The sequence below is a fragment of the Trichoderma breve genome, chromosome 6 (assembly GCF_028502605.1).
Source record: "Trichoderma breve strain T069 chromosome 6, whole genome shotgun sequence".
NCBI lineage: Eukaryota > Fungi > Ascomycota > Sordariomycetes > Hypocreales > Hypocreaceae > Trichoderma > Trichoderma breve.
The window spans coordinates 804887-820232 of record NC_079237.1 but is presented as its reverse complement, the minus strand read 5'-3'; the positions used below and the strand labels follow the sequence as shown (position 1 = coordinate 820232).

The 15346-nt window shown below is 52.7% G+C and overlaps 9 protein-coding genes across 9 annotated transcripts; 4 read left to right on the top strand and 5 right to left on the bottom strand.

Annotated features, from left to right (window-relative positions):
- Positions 1–96: 96 nt before the first annotated feature.
- T069G_09173 (uncharacterized protein) lies at positions 97–1988 on the top strand (the record flags this gene model as incomplete). Its single annotated transcript, XM_056176383.1, has 2 exons — positions 97–104; positions 173–1988. 2 exons carry the CDS (start codon positions 97–99, stop codon positions 1986–1988), a joined length of 1824 nt encoding a protein of 607 aa, XP_056024861.1.
- Positions 1989–2555: 567 nt separating this feature from the next.
- T069G_09172 (50S ribosome-binding GTPase domain-containing protein) lies at positions 2556–4099 on the bottom strand (the record flags this gene model as incomplete). The annotated part of the gene is made up of 4 exons (XM_056176382.1): positions 2556–3107; positions 3319–3804; positions 3857–3928; positions 4025–4099. The coding sequence occupies 4 exons, from the start codon at positions 4097–4099 to the stop codon at positions 2556–2558; spliced, it is 1185 nt and encodes a 394-aa protein (XP_056024860.1).
- Positions 4100–4983: 884 nt separating this feature from the next.
- On the top strand, positions 4984–5841 carry T069G_09171 (PPPDE putative peptidase domain-containing protein; the record flags this gene model as incomplete). Its single annotated transcript, XM_056176381.1, has 2 exons — positions 4984–5091; positions 5206–5841. The coding sequence occupies 2 exons, from the start codon at positions 4984–4986 to the stop codon at positions 5839–5841; spliced, it is 744 nt and encodes a 247-aa protein (XP_056024859.1).
- A 336-nt stretch (positions 5842–6177) lies between these two features.
- On the bottom strand, positions 6178–6909 carry T069G_09170 (ribosomal protein s11 domain-containing protein; the record flags this gene model as incomplete). Its single annotated transcript, XM_056176380.1, has 1 exon — positions 6178–6909. One exon carries the CDS (start codon positions 6907–6909, stop codon positions 6178–6180), a length of 732 nt encoding a protein of 243 aa, XP_056024858.1.
- A 322-nt stretch (positions 6910–7231) lies between these two features.
- T069G_09169 (tim44-like domain-containing protein) lies at positions 7232–8910 on the top strand (the record flags this gene model as incomplete). Its single annotated transcript, XM_056176379.1, has 3 exons — positions 7232–7335; positions 7432–8169; positions 8235–8910. 3 exons carry the CDS (start codon positions 7232–7234, stop codon positions 8908–8910), a joined length of 1518 nt encoding a protein of 505 aa, XP_056024857.1.
- A 500-nt stretch (positions 8911–9410) lies between these two features.
- On the bottom strand, positions 9411–10069 carry T069G_09168 (uncharacterized protein; the record flags this gene model as incomplete). Its single annotated transcript, XM_056176378.1, has 2 exons — positions 9411–9855; positions 9930–10069. The coding sequence occupies 2 exons, from the start codon at positions 10067–10069 to the stop codon at positions 9411–9413; spliced, it is 585 nt and encodes a 194-aa protein (XP_056024856.1).
- A 565-nt stretch (positions 10070–10634) lies between these two features.
- Positions 10635–11329, bottom strand: T069G_09167 (acetyltransferase (GNAT) family domain-containing protein; the record flags this gene model as incomplete). The annotated part of the gene is made up of 2 exons (XM_056176377.1): positions 10635–10885; positions 10945–11329. 2 exons carry the CDS (start codon positions 11327–11329, stop codon positions 10635–10637), a joined length of 636 nt encoding a protein of 211 aa, XP_056024855.1.
- A 1235-nt stretch (positions 11330–12564) lies between these two features.
- Positions 12565–13226, top strand: T069G_09166 (tim17/Tim22/Tim23/Pmp24 family domain-containing protein; the record flags this gene model as incomplete). The annotated part of the gene is made up of 3 exons (XM_056176376.1): positions 12565–12633; positions 12759–12961; positions 13034–13226. The coding sequence occupies 3 exons, from the start codon at positions 12565–12567 to the stop codon at positions 13224–13226; spliced, it is 465 nt and encodes a 154-aa protein (XP_056024854.1).
- A 655-nt stretch (positions 13227–13881) lies between these two features.
- Positions 13882–15325, bottom strand: T069G_09165 (asparaginase domain-containing protein; the record flags this gene model as incomplete). Its single annotated transcript, XM_056176375.1, has 3 exons — positions 13882–14709; positions 14782–15093; positions 15179–15325. 3 exons carry the CDS (start codon positions 15323–15325, stop codon positions 13882–13884), a joined length of 1287 nt encoding a protein of 428 aa, XP_056024853.1.
- Positions 15326–15346: the final 21 nt, after the last annotated feature.

Below are 15346 nucleotides of genomic sequence, written 5' to 3'. Positions count from 1 at the left end.
TGTCCACACCTTGGAGCCGGTCTCCTTCATCGCCTTAATACGGTCACTTAATTACTTTTTCACTTTCGCCCTCACAACACCACCACAACCGCCATCATGTCAGCGTGAGTTACACTCTCCATTGTTATGAGGTCCTCTTGTGCATCTTATGCTTACACATGTCCAAACACAGTCTGGTAGCCGACGTCGCCTTCGACTTCACATTTCCCTCTCCATCGCCCTCACTGGAAGATCCTACAACCCCTCCCATGGAGAGCGTGCCTCTCATGGAAGCCTACAGCCTCGACCACTACCCATCAAGCCTCCTGCAGCTGCCATACAACTCTCACAGCCGCCGTGCTCGATCTGTATCCAAGGCTTCATCCATCTACTCAACAGTTTCTTCAGCCTCCGCTGCCGCCTCTGCGGTAGACTCAATAGCGGACTCGGTGTGCTCTCGCTTCACCACTCCTCCTCGCGCAAGCCCGCCCGTCCGCCAGCATGGCCCCCTTCTGCTGCCCAAGATTCGCTCCCAGGACCAGGATATCAGCCAGCCTCACATGGCTCGCGCATCACACTCTCGCTCCAGCTCCATTCGCTCAGCAAGAGCAAGGCTTGCCCATCAACAATCCACCCCGCCTCCCCCTGCTTCCAAGCCTTTCCGCACAAGCCACTCCCGGAGCTACACCAACCCAGAGACCGTCGCCAACATGGCCTTTGCTCACATCTCACCCTTTGCTACGCCTCCCCCGCAGACGCAGGATGAGCCCACGGCTTTCCCTTCATCGCTTCTTGCTTCGCCTGCAAGCTTCGCCCATGACAGCCTGCCGCCGTCTCGCCGAACGAGTCTCAACCTTGACGCTGCCACCATTGACAAGTATGGCTATCCCACTTATCGTCAGATGCCCTTTGTGCCCGCCACCACCACAGCCTCGCAGCAGTCGGATTACATGTTCCCATCCTACCTCCCCCGTGCTCCATCACCCTTGAGTCTGGCCACCGCTGCTACTCCTGAGCCAGCACCGTCCACCACTCTCATGGATCATCTAACATGTTCCAACCCTGCTGCGTCTCTGGTCCGCACCATCTCCTTTCCTCTTCGGGATCCTTCAATCAAGCACTTCTGGTGGGATGTTCGCAGCGTCTCTTCATGGTCAAGCTTCAATGCCTCGGCAATCCTGTCTCTCCCGGGCGCATCTGCTCTGCTGCACTCTCCTGTGCCTGCTCCTCTGCTTCAGACACCCGCCTTCTCATCTCGTCACCCCGAGAATGAGGCTGCCCTGCACAGCATTTATGCCTCGTACTACCTCCCCAAGCTCAACTCTGCACTGGCCATCTCTTCCAACCGCCCTCTGCAGCTCTCCGTACCAGCCAAGACCGCCTCAGGTGTCAACGACCTCATCTTCGTTGCCAACGCCATGGGCGAGTCTTCCACCGCTGCCGCCATCTTTGGTGGCAAGCCCACGGCAAGAGTGGTCGGCCTGGTCCGCAGCTTTGATCGCTTCAACACCGGTATGCGCGCCGAGGGTAACATCAAGCGCGTTGACTACCTGCGAGGCCTTGCCGCCCTGCACTACGCGATGCGCGAGCACGGTTGCCGCTACGGCTTCATCCTCACCGAGATCGAGCTTGTCCTGGTTCGCGCAGGCACCGAGTCAACACCCTTCTTCGGCGACTTGGAAATCACCTCCGTCCAGCTCAACGCAGCTGCTTCCGATGCCGAGCTAGACTCGTCGGACAGCGTTCCCCTGACTGCCTGTCTCGCTCTCTGGGGTCTCTGCCAACTCGCCAGTGACCACACGCCCGCCGGCCACGCCCACTGGAAGGCCGAGATTGGCGCTCCTGCCGACGGCACCCGGCGCAAAGCCAAGGCTCGCGACAACTGGATTCCCAAGCCCCAGCTGGCTGAGAAGCGCGAGGCCAAGCGGAGTCGTGGCTGGGTGTGGCCTGAGGATCCCGTCGGGAGGAAGGAGATGGGCAAGAGGGGCGTCAAGTATGGTGGCTTGTGATGGGAGTTCTGCAGAGATGTTTTATGCGGCTGGTTCCGTACTCTGCTCCCCTCGTTGCAACCTCCAGAGTGAAGACGCCGTTTTTAGTAATTTTCAGTAATCTTTTCTCCTTTCTCTCTTTCTTTCTTTTGTGGTTTTTCTTGGTTTTATGAATGAAATGACTCCTATATATATATGTAGATAGCTACTTAATCAGACACTCTTTGAAGATTTTCCTATAATTCAATACCAGATGAGTTTGTTTTACCTGGCAAAAAATAGTTCTCTCGTGATTTGGACTACTGAGTGAATGAATGAATGCGTGTGGGCACAGCTAGAGCAACTGTCATAGTCATTGTTTTATAAAAAAGAAATAATAATTTAAACAGATCATCTCTGGTGAATATGATTATACAGAGCTACGAGTATACCGTAATACGAGCCAACAACTCACGGGCCACAGGCAAAAACATCACAAGCGAGCAAAGCACAACACGACAATTTAGGCGGTGGTATTTTACTTTGTTCATTTTCCTAACCCAGGGACATAAAAAGAAATCACTACACACTCCTCGGTAGAGACGCTATTTAACCCTTGGCAGCACCGGCCTTGAAGAGGATAATGTCACCATCCTCAACGACGTAATCCTTGCCCTTGGTCATAATCTTGCCCTTGGCCCTGACCTCGGCTTCGTCACCGAGCTCCTTGATGGCGGTGTAGTTGTAGACAACGGCCTGGATAAACGTCTTCTCAAAGTCGCCGTGGATGACACCGGCAGCCTGGGGAGCCTTGGTGCCGTTGCGGATGGTCCACTGGCGGACCTCGTCGGCACCGGTTGTGAAGAAGCTGCCCAGCTGCAGAGCCTTGCGCATCTGGACAATCAGCTTGGGCAGAGCAGACTCGGCGCCAACCTTCTTCTGCTCCTCCTTGGCCTCCTCCTCAGTCTCGAAGCGGGTCAAGCGCTCCTCGAATGAGACGGAGATGGGGATGATGGGGTCGCCTTCGGCGTGCTCCTTGATCCACTCGGCAACCTTGGGCAGGTACTTGTTCTTCTTTCTGATATAGTCCTTCTCAGACAAGTTGACAAGGTAGATGACAGGCTTGGCTGTCAACAGGAACAGAGGGTTGATGACCTCAATCTGATTGAAACTGTCAGCATTGTGGCTACCACTTTAGAAGCTAAAGTAAACGCGACAGAGTTGCAAAGCAATGGGTTCAGAATATTTTTCTTCTCAGTATGTCATGGACATTCGAAGAGCTGGGTTTATATTGGTCAGGCCGTCAAGGCCCTTTGTCATCAGGGAAATTGCAGGAATTGGACGCGGAAAAGAAAAAAGACAGTTTGCTTACCTCCTTGGGAGCCCAGTTACCCTTGCGGACTTCCTTGCCGTCCTGAAGCCAGGCCAAGATCTTCTCAATTATCTCCTGTTCAATCTTAGCCTTCTTCAGCTCAAGACTCTGGCCACCCATGCGAGTCTTCTTCTTCTGGTTCTCGAGAGCCTTCTCGACAAACTCAATATCCTTGAGTCTTAGCTCCTCGCTGATAATGTCCAGATCACGGGTAGGGTTGACATCACCCTCGACGTGGATAATCTCAGCATCGTCGAAGCATCGGACGACCTGGAAGATGGCATCGACAGCGCGGATGTGGGAAAGGAAAGCGTTTCCAAGACCAGCTCCGGTAGAAGATCCGCGAGTGAGACCGGCAATATCATAGATGGTCAAGTTGGCGGGGACGACGGACTTGGGCTTGTATTTCTCAACGAGCCAGTCGAATCGCTCATCGGGGACGATGACACGAGCTTCTTCGGGATCAATGGTGGCATAGGGAAAGTTCTTCAGGCTGTCAGCACCCCGGATGAAGAAAGACGGGCGGGGGGCTTCATACAGCTGGGTTGCCAAGGTTGCACTTTGTGATGGCCTGGAAGAGGGTAGATTTGCCGACGTTGGCGAGGCCGACCTGGAGAGCGGACGACGAGTTAGGAAATCTGAAGCACTCGCATAGCAGAGGAGGGGCAGGCAGCCACTAGGGCTGGGCCAGAGAGTAATTGCTCACAATGCCACTCTTCAAGTTGTTGCCAGGCCTTCCCAGAGGAATCTTCTCCTCGACAACGGCCTTCTTGGGAGGCATCTTTCTTGATTTTGCGTAGTGACGGGAGGGGATAAAGGGGACAAGGAGTCGAGAGGGCGGAAACGGTCCAAGGGCTGCAGACCTTGCTGCGCGCGATGGAGAAACGAAGAGAAGAGAAGCCAAAAACGAGGCTGAGGACGCGACGGAGGGCGCCAATGTGGCCGTCGGGCTATTGCAAGCCTGGAGCGACCGATTCGAGAGAATATCGGACGCTGGAAGAGCAACGGGGCGCAGATGGAAGCTGGCCCTTTTTTGCCTTCTTTTTTATAATTTTTTTTTTCCTGGAGAGGAGGGGAGATGGTGAGAATGAAATTTGAGCATTGACCCCACATTGATTGGGCTTTAGCTGAAGCTCAGGTCGGGCTCGGCGCTAGATTTTCCCGGGTCTTAGTCAGGGCATGCGTCATAGGGCAGGCAGAATCCACTGCTGGAGCTGTTCGGCATTGCGGCGCTGCCGGAAGCGATTGAGCTGAGAGGCGCTGCGTCGCTATTGAAGAGCTATTGAACCGGGCACTATTGGCCGCCCCGGGGCCTGGATGGAGTAGTACTGAGTTTCTTCTTTACAGGGCATCTCCAGCTCTGGGGAGCCGACGTAAGCAATTTGATCCATCTCATCCATCTCAACTGTTCAATCTCACCTCGACACAATCATCACCACCAAGCTGAGATTGGAACACTTACGCCGTCTTCATTCTTAACGTGCTGCTCTTGTTCTCGCCACTGTTCTTTGTCACTGCACTTCTTTATCTTGTCTCTTTAAACCCGAATCCCCGCATTGTTTCACGACTTACACGCGAGACACAGACTATCTCCATCCTCCATCCTCCATCCTCCATTTCCCTCTCCGCATCACGATCGCAATCGCAACCACAACTACAGTCGCAATGCCTTCGCAACAACATCATCACTCCGGCCAGCGCACCAGCAGACATAGGTCGACGCTGTCGCTGCAAAAGACGGAGATCAAAATCCATGTCTACGACCTTTTGCCGGTAAGTACACCTCCAAGCCTCGGCTTTTCGCCACAGCTCTTCTTTGTGCAACAACTCTGCTCTTTGATAAGCCATCGAGTGCTCCGATTGCTAACACATGCTCGACTCCAATAGCCCGGAAGAGTCGCTTCCGTCTTGTGGACAATAGGGGCATCTCTGCTTCATTCGGGAGTGGTCATCAACGGTCGAGAATACGCGTATGGCGGCCACGATAGGCGCGGAGTCACCGGAGTGTATTGGACAAAGCCCAGGACTGAACCTCCGGGAGGCACCTTCAAGTGCGAGATTCTGCACGGCTTCACGCTTGCCACGTCGGAGGAAATCGACGCTGCTCTGCGAGACGCTTCGGAAGAGTTCCTCGGGACTTCGTACAACCTGCTCACAAAAAACTGCAACCATTTTACGTCATATCTGTGCAAGAAGCTGACGGGAGATGCGGGCCCCGGGTGGCTGAATCGAGCCGCGAGCATTGGAGTCGCACTGCCTTGCGTCGTGCCGAGGGATTGGATCGAGCCTCCAGAGTACATAAGCGCAGATGGTGAACTTGTCGATGATGAGGACGACGATGAGCATGCGGATGAGGGGTCGCGCATGCTGGGGCAGCAGAGGCCGCATCTTCTTTCGGAACGGGACAACGAGTGGAACAGCGACGACGAGCGCCGCAGAGGAGGAAACGGCAAAGGGAAGCAGATCCTCCGGGACACATCAGGCAGACAGCTTCCAGCCGCAGAGAGGGCTATTCGGCCGTGATAATGGCTCTGTCCAGGGAGCATTATCTTTGTTGTTATCTTTTCTTTTTATTTTTGTTGATGGGCAGATCAGATTGGCGTTTATGGCTCAGGCCTTTCCCTTCGTTTTCCTAACATTTGCAGGCTATTGGGTCGGAACGATACCATTATATTTCATGAGGGTCAGGAGTTTCATGTCATGAGTTTGATGTCGTCACGGTTTGCGACTGCAGCCTAGTTTGGGTGGTGCATTTCTGTTGTCTTTTTTTTTTTTTTTGTTCATTCTTCTTTGGTATAGTTTGTACAAGATATGGTACATTCGGCAGCATGTCATCATATAGCTGATGCAACCGAGCATCTACAAGCGTCTTGGCTTCTCGCTCCTTGTTCCTGCAAACTTGATCCTTGTTGAATCCGCAACCCGCACAATCTTGTCCCGCAACACCTTGCCTTCCGGGCTCATCAGCACCTTGACGGCGGCCTCTCTGCCCTGGCCGAACCCTCGGAGGACCAGCTCGAGGCGCTGGATCTTCATTGGCCATCCCGTGTGAATCAATCGCTCCAAAACGTACTTTGTCAAAGAGTAGGCCGAGTCGAAGGTGCCCCGCCGTGATTTCCTGAAGCCAATGTTGCCGCATGACATGGAGATGATGGGTTCCCGATTGGGCTTTGTGCATGTAATGTGAGTGTTGTGCTTGTGCGAGTAGACGTGGAAATGGAACGGCTCCAATTCATCCTCCTTCTTCTGTGCCGCCTGCGAGGGACCGCCTGACAGGACGCTGGTGTCGATGTTGGATTTGCTGAGGGCCTGGAAGACCATGCTTTGGGAGAGGCTTCCCATGGGGTTGGATTGCGCGGACCGGCTGTTTGGCGCCTGAGTAATGCTGTAGATGCTGTCGAGGAGCGACTCGGTTCGAGGCTTTGGAGGCACCGCCTTGGGTGGTTCTGGCTTTGCATCTTTTGAATCCTCCCATCGTGCGCTTGTCTGGGACAGACACCGGACGCTCTGGATGCCGTTCCGTGATGTGACCGCCTGCGAAATGCGAGCCAGCGGCCGGGCCGCAACGCAGCTCCTCAGTGATGAGCTCATGCTGTCTGCGCCGCTTTTGTTGCTGCGAATTGAACTTGTCGTCAAATCAGCTCAATCAACAACATCTCGAATTTTCGTACGCTATCGGAATGGCCGCGGCCGTAGTGGCGGCAAAGTGGGATTGTGCCGGCATTCACCCGGCTGTCCGCCTGCCTTTCCGCCGCCAGCCGACATCGCGAAACCAAAATTTCCAGTCCGCACATGAGCCAAATCCTCCCGCATTTCCATCCTCCTCTCCCCGCCGCTCTGTCCAAGTGCTGCTGCAGCCACTTGCAGATTTTTTTTCTTTTTTTGTTTGTGATTTTTTCTCTTGCTCAGAAAAATGAACTCTCTTGCCCGCAGCGCTGCCAATTCGGAAAATGCTCTCTCGAGGGCATCTGTTCGTTTTGCCCCCGCCTATGGCCGATGTCCCGCCGCATACACTCGGTTAGTTTCTCAGCTTGCGCAGAAGCCTGTCCGGAATGCCGCGAGCCTCGAGCGTGCGGCGCTTCCCGCTGCGCTGTCGATGCCGTTGAGATCTAGCTTTCTTCCTGCCGAACTGCGAATTCCTTCAGTTGCCTCACAATCCCGGCTCTTGCATGTAAGCAGCCGGAGACTCCAGGAGGAGAAGCCAAAGGCCGAGGCAAAGGTCGCCGAGGAAAAGGCTGAGCCAAAAACCAAGGTTGAGGAAGAACCGACCAAGGATTCCGAAGAAAAGGCCGACGGCAAGGAAGAAGCCAAGGAGGACGGCAAGGAAGACGGCAAGGACAAGGAAAAGAAGGAGGATCTTCCTCCACCCCCGCCGCATGGCGACAAGACTCCCTGGCAGGTGTTCATGGAGACGATGAACACTGAGCTTCAAAAGTCCCAAGAGTGGAACGAGTCGACCAAGCAGATTGCTGCGTCCGCAAACCAGTTTGCCGAGAGCGAATCAGTCCGACGAGCTCGAGAGGCCTACGAGAAATCCACCGGCGCCATTTCAGAAACCACATCCAAAGTCGCAAAGACCACCGCTACAGCCATTGGAAAGGGCGCCGCCTGGACCTGGGACACATCCGTCATGAAGGGTGTGCGAAAGGCCGCCAACGTCACTGGCGACGCCGTGGACAAGGCCACAAAGCCCATCCGAGACACCGAAGCCTACAAGAACGTCAAGAACGTCATTGACGATGGCTCCTCTTCTAGGTACGGTGGTTGGGTCGAGAAGGAGGAGCGTAAGAGAAGAAGAGAGCAGATGGCCAAAGAACGTGGTGGAGACGAAGTCCTTCAGGAGGATCCCAAGTAAGTCTAACTATCATCCAACCCCTATAGCTAGCGAACCAAGTTTCTAATCACCGCATCACTAGCGCCGGCACCAACGTTACTTTGCACAAGGATGCGGCTTGGAAGGAAGCCTGGAGAGACTTCCGGGACAGCAACAAGTTTGTGCAGGGCGTCTTCAGCATGAAGGGCAAATACGAGGAGTCAGAAAACCCCCTCATCTCGACGGCCCGAAGCATCACCGACACGATTGGCGGCTTCTTTGCCGAGAACGAGACGGCCATGGTCATCAAGAAGTTCCGTCAAATGGACCCAATGTTCCAGAGCGAGCCTTTCTTACAGGAGCTGCGCGAGTACATTCTCCCCGAGGTGCTGGACGCCTACGTCAAGGGAGACACAGAGGTGCTGAAGCAGTGGCTCTCGGCCGCCCAATTCTCAGTCTACGAGGCTCTCACGAAGCAATACCTCCAGGCAGGCATGAAGTCTGATGGCCGTATCCTGGATATCAGGAACGTCGACATTCTCAAGGCCCGCATGCTGGATCCTGGTGAGATTCCCGTCTTCATCATCACCTGCCGAACCCAAGAGGTCCACGTTTACCGCAATGCCAAGACCAACGAGCTGGCTGCCGGTATGGAGGACAAGGTGCAGCAGGTTACATACGCCATTGGTATCACCAGAGTTCCGGAAGACGTCAACAACCCAGAGACTAGGGGCTGGCGTTTGATTGAGATGCAAAAGAGTGGAAGAGACTGGGTCTAAGAAGAGAGAAAAAGAAAAAAAGAAAGCATGACTTGTACTCGTTTCTTGTATGATTCACGGCGTCTGGGAGCATGGGAGTGATCCTTGGCGAATGAGCCTTGTTGATCTGTGTTAATTATGTATTATTATGTCATCGAAGCATGTGGAAGATGTATATCCAAGGGACAAACGAGACAAAAAAAATTTGGGGGAAAAAAGGGATATGGGGGCATGGGAACAGCATGCCAGGATGAAAACACCGCTCTATTATTGGCGCCTAGAGGAGGCGCTTTGACATGTACGATGATGATATGAGGAGGGGAGGGTGGGCGAGAGGTTGGGATATAGACATATAGACATAATCATCAAATGGACAAAAAGGCGATTCAAGGCATTGGAAAGATGTTTCTGTCTATTCGAATCTGCCTGTATCTTTGGTCATTCAATCTAGTCTTCATAAGCTTAAAGTGTAAGTCGTCGTACTTCTCAAATGGTTGATGAATCCCCTCGTCCTGTCAGATCTAACCACGGTTCTCCTGCTTCTCCTCCCTAAGCATATCCCTCACCTCCATCAACGCCTTACCCAAAAGATTCAAACCCCAATACTCCCTACTCCCATCCGCATCCGCCTCCTTAAACCCGACTCCCCAAACGGCATCGAACGGACTCGCCTCCACAAGCTCCCTCTCCCCCGTCGCCAACAGCGTCTCCCTCAACGAGCCCCCAACAAGCGGTAAATCGCCCGTCTGGCCAAGACAAAAACTTTCTTCTGTTACAGCATTGGTGAACTTCAGATAATTGCCTTGTCGGACGATGGCTTCGCGGTTGGCGTTCCAGGTGTCTTCAGAGAAATTCGTGACTTTACGCCCGAGGGCTTTGATTTTACGTGGGTGGAGGCCTCGTTTGAGGATTTTGGTTGCGGAGGCTTGGTCGTTGAAGAGGATTGCTTTTTGATACATCATGTAACTAAAGGTGTGTTAGCTATTAGCTATTTGTTTGATGATGTGGAGGTTGATGATAATGATGATAATGATGCTTACTGTTCGGCGGTTTCGTAGATGATGGCTGGGTTCTTGTCGTCTTTGAAGGGGCAAAAGTACCATTGTGAGAGCCAGCCTGTTTTGGGATCTGTTTCTCTCCAAAAGTAGAGAGGTCGAGTTTGTTTTGATGGTTCTGTCATTTTTGCTGAGCTGTGCTTGTGCTTGCTTGTGCTTGGTGTTGAAAGATGGGAGAGTGCTGAACAAAGCAAAAGCAATCCTAGAGAAAACCTCAAGCTTTATATATCTCCTGGACTGTTCATCTCTTATACTTTACACGTCTTGAGTTTATTCGTCGGAATCTCTTTTTGTGTTGGCTTTCATTGGATAGGTGCGCTGTTGTGGCTTTACGCGCTGTTGTTCTGTGACTTCCCCAGATTCAGCCTCACTGACTCATCGGCGAGAGAAACCTTCGGTTGTGTGCAGTCACGGCTGTTTTGGCGTCGCATGTGCAGGGTGTGGCGCATTCACGATAATTGAAAGATAGAGTAGCGATTAAAGCTGGAAAATTGAACTTTATCGTTATTATGCCGTTACTCATAATGGCGGTGACTATTAATGCGTGGTGTTGAAGGCAGATGACTGAGTAAGTGTTAATTCACTCCCCAAACCACAATAAAACACAAGGTGATAAGAAAACAACAAATAAATATATCATAAATCATACTACCCAAACTAGTAAATATTAACAAAAAATAAACAAAAATTCTAGTTCAGCACCGGCTGGCGAAGCATCAAATATGCAATGGCAGGCTCAGTGCCGCCCCATTTCGTCAAGTCCACGACAATCCTGCCCACCTCCTTGAAGCCGTACTTTTCATACAGCGGCCGCCCTTCCTCAGACGCCTCGAGATACGACACGAGCCCGAGCCTGTCGGCCTCTGCGGTTCCCCACTTGAGACACTGGCCGCCGGCACCCCGTTTCTGGTGGTCGGGGTCGGTATGAAGAAGTTTGAGATCTGAACGGCCACAATGAGTGAGTTGTCTTGTCTTACAAGGATTGCATAGTTCAACTTACAAACATGCGGCTTCCCCTCAAACCTCGCCCACCATCTCCGGTCCATCTCGCCGAAAAACGCCTCGCACGCCTCCAGGTTGGTGCCCGCTCCCCACTGGCGCTTCGGAAAGCTTGGTCTCAGATCTCCGGACCAGATGAACCACATACTAAAAGCAATCATGGCTTCCTCGCCCTTTGCCTCGAGCTCGGTGTCGACGACTTTGATGCACTGGGTGGCGGGCTCCTCCTTGATGCGCGTCGTCATGATGGCGATGCGGTCCTCGGGCTTCATACCCTCGCCGGGGAAGAAGATGGGAGACGTTTTGTTGGGGCCATAGGCTCGCTTTTCGATGGCGATGGAGCGAGACAGGTCTGATTCCGCAGCGGGGCGGACTGTGAGAGGCATGATGGGCAAGCAAGCAGAATGACCTTTTGGGATTTGAGATGAAGACTGCGAGACTGCAAGACTACAATTACAAGGAGGTTTCGACTATCTTATATGCAAGTTACGGGTACTAATGCCGTCCGTTACTCGTACATGGCAATCCATCGAAGCTATTCGACTTTGGACCTTTTTTCGTGAGGATCCTTTGTCTTCTCCGGCGAGCCCTATTCGGGAAAGACTGCCGGGGCGCCGCGCATGTCCGGCGTCACGCATGTTGGCCCACGTTGGGACCGAAATGCCAAATCCGGTACAACGGAGCATATGATTGATGGAAATGGGCTCCAGAACCACTCGCAATCCCTTTGCAGTCGAACCAACGGCGAGCCAAAGATGGTTAATGAGCGCGAAATGGCCACGTTGAATTGCGTGGACTGTTTCTTTGCTCGGATCTTGATGTGTTATCTATGTGGGATGTGAGTAGTCCATAAGTGTGTGGAGTTTTGAAGCCGAAGCCCGCGCGGAGAGCCGAAGCCGTTAGTTCTTTGGAGATGGAGGGTGCTCTGCAGCTAGGTAGTTTGGGGGGATGGATGCGACACATGCAGGAATTTGTACGATGCGTCTCGATGGCAATTTGAATGATCTGGTTTAGCTGCATAGGGCTGCATTTGTTTGACGAGGAGGGAGTTTGTACATTAGTACTACCCGTGAGACGGGAGATCCCCAAGTTGGCAATAATAGTGGCAAATCATGGAGGGTGAAAGTTTGAAAGGTCTAAAGGATACTTGTATACATGGACCTACCCAAGTAGGCAACATCACAGTACTTACATTGTATGGCGTTGATTCCAAATTTCAAGCTTGCCTATGCAGCTGTTACCATGAGAATAGCCATGACAATGGGTTAGATTGCTTCAATCACCTCTGCAGCATGCATGAAAAAGTGTCTGAAGTGCAACTTGTTTGGTATCAAGTCACTTGTACTGAGATTTAGCTCCGTTCCAAACGCATACCTCCTCCGTATCAAACGGATCATGTGACCCCCGTTACCAAAACGGAACGCAAAATTCCGCCACTCCATTCATTGGCCTTTGCGAAAACGGAACAGGCGCCGCGGCCCGAAATTTCTAGATTTCCAAAAAACCAAATCCCGGCTCAGCCAGTGCAAACCGACTTTTTTTTCCTCACCACCAAAAGCAACGACATCATCGACCCCGATTCTCCCAACCCCCTCCTTCGACTCGATTCTCTCCCACAGCCATGGATCACGGACGCGACCCTTGTCCCTTTGTCATTCTCAATGACTTTGGCGGTGCCTTTGCCATGGGCGTACGTTGATAAAGCCTCTCTCTCTCTCCCCTCCCTCCCCCCACATTGGCACCACAGGTTGTCATCGACGCAAGATTTTGGGTATCATGGCGGGCTGACTGGTTTTTGATTGTTTTGATCTACAGGCCATTGGCGGAACCATCTGGCACGGCATCAAGGGCTTCCGAAACTCTCCCTACGGCGAGCGCCGCATCGGTGCCATCACCGCCGTCAAGATGCGAGCTCCCGTCCTGGGCGGCAACTTTGGCGTCTGGGGCGGTCTCTTCTCGACCTTTGACTGCGCCGTCAAGGGCATCCGCAAGAAGGAGGATCCTTACAACGCCATCATGTGAGCATTGCATCCGTTGACACCGGCGAGCCTATGGGTGAAACTGGAGTTGCTAACAAAACCCTTGTGCAGTGCGGGCTTCTTCACCGGCGGCTCCCTTGCCTTCCGTGGTGGTGTCAAGGCTGCCCGAAACAACGCCATTGGCTGTGCCGTCCTGCTGGCCGTCATCGAGGGTGTCGGTATTGCCTTTGGAAAGATGATGTCTGGATCAACCAAGCTGGAGATGCCCCAGCCGCCGCCCAACTCTGAGGTCCAGGCGTTGTGAGGTGGATAGCAGAAAAAGGATGACCGAAACGAAACGAAAAACCCGAATCGATATTATGCCTCTCTCAACTCTGCCTTTTTTTACTTGAGTCTTGTCTTTTATTCCACTTTACTGGTCTTGGCTTTTTTCGAACTTTCAACGCACAATTATTATTACTTTTCTCTCCATGTTGACTCTGCGGCGCCAGAAGTTCTACAAGGATAGAAAATTCTACTCGAACACGAACGAAGAGGGAAAGGGAGAAAAAAGGGAGGGGAGAATCAATCTCCAAACATCTACCAATATCTATGGATAATCTGCAAACCGCATCGCACTGGCGTTTTCCGTGAATTATAGATATAGGGAAAGGAGGGAAACTCTGGGTCCGCGAAAAAGACGAGAAATCGAAGAAAAAGAAAAACATCTACGCGTGGTGCTGGGAAACTGGTGTTTGTGAGTCTTTTTCACAATGTACGAATATATAAAAAGAAGAGCCGGCGTGGTGGAGGACACGCTGCTCTGTGTATAGCTGTGCCTTTTGGAAATAAGGCCGGTGGATGCTGTAATCCAAATATGAAATGAATTCGGGGTTATGAGGCCCCTTGAATAACTGCACTTGATTGCATCTCATCTAAATCTCTATATATATTACTGGGCACATGTTGATCTTCAAAACTCACAGCTCGTCTGCAGAGCCATTCGACCAGATACTCATCACCGCCTCCCCATCATCATCAATCCAAGCCCTATACATGCCACCGCAATTATACTCCATCAGCACTTCCGACTTAACACCAACAACACCACCATCTTCATCCCGCTCCAAGACGCACTCGATACCAATTATCCCGCCTTCGCCCTCTCCCGTCCGGCCCCATCGATCTCCAGCACTCTTCTGCAACTCGCCCCCCGGACCAGCAACTCTCGCCAATGCCTTGTTTCCAGCGAGAGGCTTGTATCGCGCAATAGCAGCGACTGTACGCACAGCATTGACACGCAGAAACGAATCTCCGTTCCCCGTCCCCGAAAACCCCATGGATCGTGTCGAAGATGAGGGCACAAACTGACCAGCAGGCGAATACATCCACGGCGTAGGGAAACAATCCGCAAGCAACCCCTTCAACGGCCCAACAAAACTCACCCCAGGCCTCGCCCCCTCAACAAGCCCCTCCAATCCCTCTTCATCCCATTCCTCAGCCCAGAATCCAGCCCCGACGACGGGCGTGTCGCCAATTCGGCCAGTCAGCTTATTCGTCATACCGCCTGTGCTCGTGGCAGCGCAAATCACGCCGTCTGCATCCAGAGCAACTGCTCCGCAGGTTCCTTGTGGGAGATACTCCTCCGCATGCCAGGTCCCGGAGCTCAAACCCTTTTGTTCGCGCTCCAACGCACGGACATGTTCGTCCCAACGCTGCTGCGTGAAAAAGTATTTCGGGTCGACCATTTCCAGGCCGTACATTTGTGCTAATTGCTCTGCTGTCTGGCCATGAAGCTGTGTATGTCCCTGCGCAGACGGCACATTCAATCCCCCATTCCCATCAACATCAACATCCAGCAGCAGAGAAGAAGAAGGCACAGATCCCGCAGGCGCAAGATCCCGCTCCCCATGCTCAAGCATCTTCCTCGCCAAAAGAATCGGATTGCGCACTCTCCGCAGCCCCATGACGCCTACGCCGCGCTTCTTGAAGCCCCGCGAGACCATTACGGAGGCTTCTAGCTCGTTGATGCCGTCGCGCGTGAAGACTGCGCCGTGACCGCTGTTGAAGAGCGGGTTGTCTTCTAGTTGGGCGACGGCATGGGTGGCAATTTCTAGTGCAGAGGGGTGATGATTGCTTGCGTTCTTTTCGCTGTGTGTGGGTGAGTTCATGTAATCTCGCGTTTTGGAGACCTTTTATATCTCATCATATTAGCTTTCAAGCTGGAGGATGAAAGAATGTATGGGGTTGATTTGGAGAGGTATTGGGAAAACTTACGATTGAGAGAAGAGAGGATCGGTAGGCGGCATATTTGTCGGCGGGAAAGTTGCTGCGAAGAATGTTTCCCGCACCGCCGTGGATGATGAGGCGAGGCTGGATCTTGACTTGGGAGTCTGAGACGGAGTGTTGTTGTTTGTACTCCATGATGAGAGAAAGAAAGCGACA